General features: G+C 32.6%; 3 protein-coding genes across 3 annotated transcripts; 1 reads left to right on the plus strand and 2 right to left on the minus strand.

The window, feature by feature from the left end:
• Positions 1-520: 520 nt before the first annotated feature.
• LOC112058196 (peroxisome biogenesis factor 2) lies at positions 521-4,359 on the minus strand. Its single transcript, XM_024098905.2, has 5 exons — positions 4,200-4,359; positions 4,012-4,089; positions 2,855-3,280; positions 2,021-2,242; positions 521-1,145 (listed from the first exon to the last, which is right to left on the minus strand). Exons 1-5 carry the CDS (start codon positions 4,230-4,232, stop codon positions 1,062-1,064), a joined length of 843 nt encoding a protein of 280 aa, XP_023954673.2. The 5' UTR covers positions 4,233-4,359; the 3' UTR covers positions 521-1,061.
• Positions 4,360-6,007: 1,648 nt separating this feature from the next.
• Positions 6,008-8,452, plus strand: LOC112046007 (chromatin modification-related protein MEAF6). Its single transcript, XM_024082450.2, has 4 exons — positions 6,008-6,328; positions 6,408-6,611; positions 7,315-7,351; positions 7,692-8,452. Exons 1-4 carry the CDS (start codon positions 6,188-6,190, stop codon positions 8,129-8,131), a joined length of 822 nt encoding a protein of 273 aa, XP_023938218.1. The 5' UTR covers positions 6,008-6,187; the 3' UTR covers positions 8,132-8,452.
• On the minus strand, positions 8,444-10,609 carry LOC112046006 (osteopetrosis-associated transmembrane protein 1). The gene is made up of 5 exons (XM_024082449.2): positions 10,351-10,609; positions 9,968-10,269; positions 9,553-9,779; positions 8,925-9,096; positions 8,444-8,847 (listed from the first exon to the last, which is right to left on the minus strand). Exons 1-5 carry the CDS (start codon positions 10,452-10,454, stop codon positions 8,789-8,791), a joined length of 864 nt encoding a protein of 287 aa, XP_023938217.2. The 5' UTR covers positions 10,455-10,609; the 3' UTR covers positions 8,444-8,788.
• Positions 10,610-11,010: the final 401 nt, after the last annotated feature.

The following is an 11,010-nucleotide window of genomic DNA, read 5'->3' on the forward strand; positions in this document are numbered from 1 at the left end:
TACCTAGCAGCTTAGTAGAAATAGGTAAATAGTTTAGTTTTGTATATATTTAATACTGTTTCATAATTTGAATAAAACTCATATCATGACTATTCTTTTACCCATCAGTTTCATGATTCTTTTTCAGTACTTCTTTTGATGAAATTACTTTTACCATCACCCATCAGTTACATGATTATTTTTCAGTTATTATTTCTTTTTTTAATTAAATTTCATAATCATTTTGTCATATCAAAGATGTGATGAATGGGTTCGTTAATGATTTACCTATCCGGATTTTATCACTATTAAACCTTTAAGTTTAATAAGCTCTGTTGTACTTCAATAGCTATATAATCATTACTTTCTTTATCATTTTCCATTACTGTCATTTATTCATTTTCATTCATTAAAATAGTGTAAAATCCCCACAGGCTTTATTTCAGTGGGGTGACCCAATGTAAATATTGTATTATATTTATTTAAATATTCCTGCTGCATGGACTTAATTACTTTGTATGATTAAAATAAAAGTAGCAAAAACAGAAAATTGTTTAATTTAATATCCTATTATCACAAACTACACTTTTTTGGCTTTGACAGTTACGCAACCAACCAATCGCAAGAAAGATATCGGCGACAAACAGTTTTACTTGCTTATATATAAAGTATGTACATTATTTTACATAACAATACATCAGAAATAAAATCTTTATAAAATATAATAAGTCAAAATTAAAATTATTCAATTGTTCTCATAACAAATCTTTTGAGTTTTTAAACTCTAAAGATTTGTCATGATATTATTTTCCCACTTCTTCATCCCAATTTTTACCCTGCAAATAAATGGCTGAATTTATTTTGATAAAACATGTCTAGGAACTATCAATGAAAGGCCAGCTTTCATATAAAAAACTTCTATATATTGGATCACCCGTCTAAGAGCTATGGTCCCATATGCACACGGACACACATAGTAGTCAAATTTATCATATTTAGGAGGTTAAATAGTAGATAGAAAATGTCCACCTTATTGTCATTAAAAATAATAATAATTTATATTTGCCTAATTAATTTATACTTTACGTCATGACAAATTTCGTTACTTGTCTTCCATTATAGTAACATTTGGGGCAAACGAAATCTTGATCTGCTGTTTTGTTAGCCTGCAAAAGAAAAGTAGGTATGAATGTCTTTAGCATTGAACTGTACAAAATCGACATTCATATAAATAAATACAATACTAGTGAAACCGCCGGCGACTCAGTTCACGTGAAATTGTTTTAAACAAATCCCGCAGGAACCTTGAATTTTCCGAGATATAAAGTAGCCTATGTTCTGCTCCTAAGCTCAATTGATATCTATACCATATTTCAACCAAATTGGTTTAGCCGTGAAAAGAAAATAGGCATATGGATTTACTTTCGCATTTATAATATCTTATCTATACATAATATCATATCTATAAATGAATCTTGAATCTTCCTAAGTGTAAATTCCGAGAACGGCAGAACCGATTCCGCTAATTATTTTTTTAGAATACTCCTTGAAGTACGACGATGGTTTTTACGGAGGCAAAAATTTAAAAAGTCTAAAAAACGATTCGTATCTGTAATATAAAAATGAATCTTAAATCATCCTAAGCGCAAATCTCGAGGAAGGCTGAACCGATTTGGCTAATTCGTTTTTTAGAATACTCCTTGAAGTACGAGGATGGTTCTTATGGAGAAAAATTAAAAAAGTCTAAGGAGTAGGGTAGAGTAGGATAGGTGTAGGGTAGAGTAGGATAGGTGTAGAGCAGGGTAGGATAGGATAGGGTAGGGGTAGGACAGAGGTAGAGGTAGAGTTAGGGTAGGGGTAGGGTACGGTAGGGGTAGGGTAGGGTAGAGTTAGGGTAGGGGTAGGGTAGGGTAGAGTTAGGGTAGGGGTAGGGTAGGGTAGAGTTAGGGTAGGAGTAGGGTGAGAGTATGGTGCTATTTATACTCGCATTTATAATATTATCATAAACATTTTCAAATAATCATATGTTTTTTTTTCTCACCATCAAGCAATAATAGCAGAAGATGTGTGAACATCCCATTATGTGTGGCAAAATTGGCTTTTCTGAACAACAGGCACATTTAGTGTGTATTGTCATAGAAGCAGGACTGCTTTTTGACAATGGACCGGGGTGACTTCTCCACCACATGTATTTTAACATTTTTGACATCCTTTGTCTCAATCCAAACATGTTTACTAGTGAAAGAACAGTACCTATTAACTCCTGTAATAAAATATAAATAAATACATTTCTTGAAAGTGATATGAATACCACATATACTTTTTAGTTTTTAAATATGCATTATATTATTTTTCTTAGCCCTTTCAACAGCCTACTACAACACTAGTGGGGCTAACATGCAACTATGTGATGAGAAATAGAAAAAATATTGTCCAATAGCAGCAGAGTTGTCTAAGTCCAACTCTCGTATAGTCTCTTTCGTCCCAGCAGAATGAAAGCTAGCTGTATTTCCGGTTGCATGCCATTGGTTGAATTTTGTCTGTTTCTCTTCACAGGATTATCTTGTTAGTCACATGTTAGCCCAACTGGCCTTACAGGGTAGGTGATAATATGGACAATAAGCCCACCACACTGCTCTAAGGGGGATTATAATGTTGAACTCTTAAACAGTTTACTAACTGTACTAAATTTCATGCAAATCTGCAGGCTAATTCACTATCTTTGACATATGCTAGTTGACATTAAGAAAATTGAGATTTTATGCAAAAAATGTCATCCACTGCTTACTGGTAGATATCACACTGTAGGTAAATGACATTTTGTCAATTGACGTGATGCCAACTGGTCAGCCTAAAAAAGTTCATCTTTACTTACTATTAGATTATGCCACAGCAACTCTCTTGTCCAAGAGAAGTCTGTAAGATCTTCCCGTGTAAGTTTATCGGCTGTCAATTCAAGACCCAGTATGAAATCAATCAGAGCTGGATGTTTACCACTTTGTATAAAACGTAAAAAGTTAATGATCTCCCAAATTAACTGGAATGTCTCCATTCTATTGAAAAAGTTTTGTATATTTGTATTTGTTGTGAAACTATACATTGCTCTGTCTCTCATATATCTCAGGCCTATAGTGTAAAAGAAATACCAATATAGTTTTCTTTTTGAAAAATTGTCTGTTTTATATTTCAAAGACAACATTTGCTGGCCAAATGTACATGATTTCTCACTTATTGAATTTTTAAAAATCCATGTCCTTATAAGTAGGTCAAGCTCAGGCAATAGAGGTTGCAGTACACCAGGCTGAAAAAAGGATTACCAATTGATTAGACACTCTTATAGAATGTAGAGCAAAAACATAGACAAAACACTAAATTATAATCTATATACCTAAATGAAAAAAATTACCAAAAATGTGTTAATGTTTATCTTACAAATATTTTTCAGAAATTGAACTCACAGCAGGGGATGCAGAAAACAGGGTCACTACCCTCACCATGCAGCCATCAAATATCAAACAATAACATAAGAAATTTGGAAAAGTACCTACACATGATATTGGTATTGGTCAAAATTTTTTATTTTTTTTTTGCAGTTAGTAATGCAATAGTTTTCAACATCCTGGGATTGAACCCAGCTCAGGTAAATTTATGGTTTTATATTTTCTGAATTGGGTTAGGATTGGTCTTGTGGTAGGCATCACCTGTAGTGTAGCTAGTTACTATGTTACCAGCAAAGATCAGTTAGCTCTTGATTGCAATATCATCTGATGTTGATCACTTTCTAGCCCCAAAGTAAGCATAACTTGTGTTATAGGTACTAAGATAACTCGTAATTATATAATTATTATTAAATATCTACTCTCTTAGTATAGTGTAGACACTTTTAAGATGTAACATAAAATCACCCAGACACTGGAAATATCACACGAATATTTTTCCAGATATGGGAATCGAATTCACGGCTTTGCCATACGCCACTCAGCCGTCCTTATAAAAACCAAGCTAATAACTAAGTCTTAAACAAAACTTTACCTCAAAATATTTGGTTGCCTGAAACAGTAATTGTTTCAATAAATCCTCTAGCTCTTTATCAAGTTGAATAGAATCTAACTGAAATAATAAATTACATTGCCTAGTTTAGTTATGAGCCCATAAAATATGCTTTTACTAGATAAAATTTGGAACAAATTTTACTTTATAAAAATGGTCATAAAGTTTACCTGAGTTACTCGAGGTATATAAGTTATAGACATGATCGGGATACGATATTCTAGTATGGACAATCAATAAAAATAAAATCAATCGTAATATTATTATTATTATTTAATCATGAATTTTAAGATGAAGAATGTAAATTCAAAATTGATAAACATAAAAACAGTGTTGCCAGTTGGGTCTTGTGAGAAGTTACCCGAAATATTAAAAAAAGTAACCTTTTCACTAATTACTCTTGCTTTTTGCGTTTCACAGCATGACTAAACCACTATTTCAGCCTCTGGGGGCTAGAGTAATTTTGTTTTTTTTTTTAATACCTATCTGTCTGTTAGGAATATAAGCCAAGTACTAAATTACTATAAACTGAAGGAGATTTTTCTCATAAATAGAATCATCTTAAGTAAGGCCCTGATTGTTTGCTTTTTCCTCATTGGATAAGAAAAATACAATTAAAGAGCAAGAATTTTAAAAACAATTGACGTTAATTTCTTAAATTCATACTTGATTTTTTTAAGAAATTCAATGTGACTGCAACTTACTTATTTCGCAACGTCAATTGTAACGTCTTCATTTATAGTGAGAATGACACAGAAACATCGATGAGTTCTTGAGCATTTGTCGAAATATCACGTAAAAGTAACCTTTTTATTAATGTGTACCTGTAAAAAGTTACCAATGCAGTCAAAAATCACCTAAAAGGTTACAAAAGTAACCTTCTGGCAACACTGCATAAAAATCTTATCTGTGATAAAGTCGACAACACAAACGTCAAATAAAGGTTGACACTTGACAAGCAAAATTAGAACCACAGATTCATTTAATTTTGTATTTTGTACAGTTTTACAGTTCTGACTTCTAGGCGTTTTGGGTCTACAAAGGCCACGTTCCACTTGGGAATCCCTGGTGGTCACGATGAAGGCTGCACAGCAGTCGGCAGTTTGTAGGATGCCGTATTCCGTAGTTTTTTATGTTAGCTGTGGCGTCACACAAGTCTCAGCTGAAAATCAGCGCCGTGTGTTATGCTTGTATATAGTACACGGCATATGCTGAGCTGTACACCCTTTCTTTTTTAAGGGTTACAGACAGACATGCTGTTTTTAGTTAAGGATACTGTTTAAAACTTTTAAATTTGAATAAATTTATTTTCTTTCTTTCTTTCTTTCTTAGTCCCCAAGGAACCCTTACAGTTTCGTCATGTCCATCGTTTAGCGCAGAGACTTTTACTAAAAGAAAGCTGTAAATTATCATGAATATGTAAATTAAAAATGTAAAATAAAATCTTCAAAGATATTTTTTAGGGTACCTACTAGTAAAGTGGGGATGATTTTTTTGCTCGTTTATTTTACAGTATGGGGTATCGTTGGGTAGGTCTTTGAAAGTTGTGAGGGTTCTTCTACCAACATATTTCGATATAGGGATCCGTTTGTAAGATACTAAGCTTTTAACGATACCCAATACTATAGGATGGACGATAAAAAAAATCATTCGCAGTTTGTATGTAGGGAAGGAACCCCAAAAAAATTTTTTTCTTAAATTTTTTTTACCACTAGACATAATTAATATATATATATCAAATCTCATCTTTCTAGTTCTTACAGATTCTGAGTTATTTTTTTTAACTTTATCTTTTTAACTAAACAACGAAATTAGTATGCAAATTAAGATTTCCAATTACGTTTTTTAAGTTGACTCTAACAAAAATTAGTTTTTAAAAAAATAAAGCTCGAATCCAGAGACGTAAAGCCAAATTATTCCTAAGAAATTAAAAACAAATGTTTTAATGATTTGGCTTATGTCAAATGTCAATGTCAATTGTGATGTCTCGCAGCTCGCTAACTTTTTTTTTGGAGGTGGATTGGAATTTGGAATTTGTATTTTTTAATTCAGATTTAGAGATAGATAGTTGAAATAATTATTAAGGTTCGATAAAATAGCTTTTGTTTTGTTGTTGAGTAATGGATATTTAACTTGGAGGTCTAAATAAAGCGACGACATGGTTGTCTCACCGCAAAGTCCTGCAAGCGATAGCCAAAGCGTACAAGCAAAAAAGATCAATATGGCGTCTAAACAAACATCAGTGGCAGATACAAGAGCTGATTTGGCTGAACTAGTAAAAAAAAAAGCTGAGGTCGCTGTAAGTAGTCACCTTTAAATATTGACAAAAATTTAATTCAGGACTATAAATGTTAAATGTTATATTTTGAAATTTACAGGAAACCTTGGCTAACTTGGAGCGCCAAATATATGCATTCGAGGGATCATATCTAGAGGACACTCAACTGTATGGAAATATCATTCGTGGATGGGACAGATATCTGACAACAAACAAGAGTACTAACTCAAAAGCAGACAAACGGAATAGGAAGTTCAAAGAGGCCGAAAGATTATTCTCAAAGTCTTCCATTACATCTATGGCTGTAAGATAAAATTATCATGTTTGGAATTGATGCAGCAGTGGCATAATGTGGATTTATACTGACTGGGACCAATTATGAATGTTATTTAAACGGGTACATACCACGATAAAACGGCGAGATTTTTAATGTCGATATTTCGACCCAGTTGCATGGATTGTGGTAACGACGGAACTTCCGTCCGTAACGGACGTACGGGTCAGTTCGAAATATCGACATTAAAAATCTCGCCGTTTTATCGTGGTATGTACCCGTTTATATAACATTCATAATGAACAACCACAAAATAAGTTTAAAGACTGGGACCAAGTAGAAATTCATCGCCTATTTAATGTGGTCTTCTCACATGCCTGCATCAGCCTGGCTGCGGCATGCCCGAGCCCTCCTATTTTATAATATTAGAATATTTTATTAAACAAACCCGACTTACATTGTACAATTTATTGAAAATCACTGCTCCTTTGGGTTTTCCAAATTTTATATTTTCAAATTGTGACACTCCCCCTTGGATATATCACTTGAGGCATTCCTCCTGCCCCAATATTACTGCGCCACTCGGCTGCAGTATTATCAAGTGATAAAATGTATTGTGGAATTTGAAAACCTATAAAGGTTTTCAAATTCAAACAATTCAATCAATTATCATCTACTCTTTAGCTTGCTAAGATATTATTTAATTTAAATGTGCTTCATTTTTCCATTACAGGCAGTAAGTGGTCTTGTGGACCCTGCAGAAGCTAAAAGTAAGTATAGCATTAGCATTGTAGCAGACAGCAGCAGTGAACAAAGCTTAATTTTATTAAATAAATATACATACACAATATACTCATCACTACTTCTTTTTTTTTTTAAATAAGTCACTGGAAAACACCCATACTTATCATAGAAATATGTTCCAGTTGTGGGAATCAATTTCCAAGTCTGTGGATGCAGAAATCAGGGTCATTACCCACTGTGCCACACGGCTGTCACAATTTGCAGGTTAAATTCTGCATGTGTGTTATTATATTATTCAGGCTGAGAATTTCTTAAAACAAAATTATATTATGTAATGTATTGACTATTATATATTTTTGTTTACAGATGAAAGAAACAGTGAAACAGAATCTCAGACTAATGAGGATTCTTCAGACACACAGATAAGCACCAGCCTAAGCATGGGAGCTTTGAACCATACAACAATACATGGATCCACAGAAAGTATTGCATCTAAACCTTCAGGAAAACTACACACCAATGGCAGTATTGAGAAAAGCATCAGCAGTGCACTTCTTAAACAAAATGTTGTACAAAAGCTTTCATCACAATCAAATATGCTTCAAAAATCTTTTGGGAATGACAATAAGATGTTATCTGCCGTTGGATTAGACAGTAGACCAAGCACTCCAAAGGATAAAGATAGTGGAATTGGATTGATTAACAAAGGTGACACTACACCAAATTCATTGAAACATAAGCTATCCAACAGTAGCAATAACAGCAATATCAAAAAAAGCAACAATAAAAAAGCAAGACATAGATAAATAAATATTTGAAGTGTTGAGCCTCAATAGCTCAACGGTAAGAGTGGTCGGACTAATCACCCAGGGGTTCGATCCCTATCCCGTTGGTCTATTGTTGTACCCACTCCTAATACAGTCCTTCCAGACTTGTTCAGACAGACAGAGTTTGAGGAGAATGGGAATGTTGGTCATATTTAAAAGTTATGGCAAATTAAAATAAAAAATAGTAACTGTAATTATTACCAGTTACTAATTACTACGAAAAATATTATTTACTATCAGCAGAGCCTACAACTTACTAATGGAATGTCATTTATGATCAATAAAATTACATTACAATTATTCAATCTTTATTAATTTATTCATATCATAACATTTTTTATAAATTATCTTGGTCACACTATGGCACCCACACAGTACATCCATGGAATATCATTAAGTATGCCATATTTGTCTTAAATTATGTTGTCAATTCTTCTATAATTAAGAGGTAACTCCTATACATTCTCCTTTGTTCTACTTATTTTAGGGTTTTCATCAGTCAGGATGGAAATTTTTAATTTTGGCAACAAAACCAAATCCAGTACTATTATGATTTTATACCAGACAGCTTTAATTATGGCTACTTACAATATATTTACAACTTTTGATTATTTGGATATTATAGTCTTCAGATCTTTAGTCACTTCTGCTTTCAATAGAGAGTCCTCTTAAGATTGTTTGTTTAAATCTTGATTCTGAAAATGGTATAGAATTTTCATGTCATAATCTTTACTATGGATAATTATTTTGCACTTGACAACAAGCAACTTACGTTTCAGTACATTTGGTAAATCTCGAATTGGCCCACAATATCTCACAGTGATGTAGTACAATATAGGAAGGAATGAAATGATCCCTGCACAACTTAAAAATACAACTTCAGGGGTTCTCCTTAGATTACAGCAATTGAGTGTTTTACTCCATGTGGATCTTGTGGCATTCATCTGAAAGGTGAATATAATCAACAGAAGTTCTGTTTCAATCTGTTTAGTTTAATTATTATGTTTTACACAATTAACTAAATAGATTTTAAAGTCCACTTTATTAAGATTGACTGCATGGGCATAGCCAGGATTCTATCAAAGGGGGAGCAGCTATACTTAAATTGAGTATTTCATAACAAATTGATACTGTCCGACTGAAACTAGTTTTACGGTCAAAACCAAAACAGAATTTCAGTTTCGTCCGAAACCAAAACATCCACTAAAGGTCACTTTTTCGTATTTATATATTTCGAAACAAAGTTAGTTTCTTCAATACAAAAGGGGGGTGGGGGTTTTTGCTCCCTCCCCTGCCCGTACCTCGCTAGACCCATGAATGACTACCTTACAAGCTTTATAGTCTCTTCTTACCATCCAATCTATTACTAGTTACTAGTCTATTATAAAAATACAACTTACTGAATCTACAATATCCATACAAACACTATCCACACCAATTGAATCTGAGCTCAAAGTTTTATAGAACTCGTCAAGTTGTTCATAAATCTGCATGCACTTGTTACAAACTTCACTATTATCAGGGTCATTGTATTTAGATATACAATCTTTTGTATCATTAGACATTCTATAAAAATCTATTGTGGTACTTTTCAGTGAGGGAATTCCCAGTGTCCAGTTATAACAGTCTGTAATAAAAATTAAAAATTAAATGAACATTTAAACATCCATAATACTTTTAAAAGTTTGTTGCTAGATTAGATGTTGCAAGGAGGCCTTTATTGTTAGTTACCCAAAATTACATATTTCAGAAATTTGCGAAAATTAAGTCCAACTATGATTGTCTTAGAGAGATAAGTGTATGTAATTAACTGACCATTACAATTTCCTTTGTCCCACACACTTAAAATATTGTCATGATACTCTTGTACTGCATTTAATCTGTCTTGGGATAAGAATATTGATTTACAGGAAGTTCCATTTACAACTGAAACCAATAACTCTTTGTATTTGTCACGAAACTTCACATAATCCTTGATGCACTTCTCGCACAGAGTTATAGGTCTCGCATGTAATATCGTACATAGTGTAAAATTAGAAGCATTTTCTGCGAATTCTTTTAAAATTTCAAAGCACTGACTGGGATATGAACTCGAATATCGTATACCATTGTCTCGTCTGAAAATTCAAAATAGATCTATGATATATCATTTGATTTACGCTACGCCAAACGTTTCCAATCTCCATTGGGAAACTTACAGTATTACTTGGGACTGTGAATAATAAATATCATCATTTTCTGGATTAGCCTCGAGTTTAACAAAAATACTTATTATTACAAATAGCACACAAAACTTGAACATTTTATTTTAGTAAACTATTATCCACCTATTATCGTACAGAGACAGAGTAATTATCTATTTAATTAAAGGTTTTCCTTTTCAATTTTCAGTTTTGTCAATTATTTTACTATTTATTTTTTTATTTTCATTTTCATAATTCATAGATAATAATATTTCTTTCACAGATCACTAATTTCTTTAGTCTTTGTTTTCATCACAGACAGACATAGAAAGCATAGAGTAGGATGAATGATCACAGAAGAGGTTATTCTTTTTTTTTTTAATAATAAGCTTTACAGCTGAGTTCTGGTTATTTTGAGTCCAGACCAAAGATTACAATGTATTATTGGAAATAGATAGGCAACTCTAACTTTTTTCGGAACGCTTGTGATAGCGCCATCTAGTGACTAGCTACGGTATTTTTAGTATAGTATCCATTATGTTATAAAAATAATAATGCATATTTTTTGTAAATTTTGATTTTGTAATAGTTGAAAAAACCAATTGAGAATAACAAAAAAAAAAAGACATAAAGTTTTCTATTGTTACCCCCAGGCTCGAACTCAGGATTATTCAA

Source organism: Bicyclus anynana, chromosome 7, assembly GCF_947172395.1.
Source record: "Bicyclus anynana chromosome 7, ilBicAnyn1.1, whole genome shotgun sequence".
In the NCBI taxonomy this organism is placed as follows: Eukaryota; Metazoa; Arthropoda; class Insecta; order Lepidoptera; family Nymphalidae; genus Bicyclus; species Bicyclus anynana.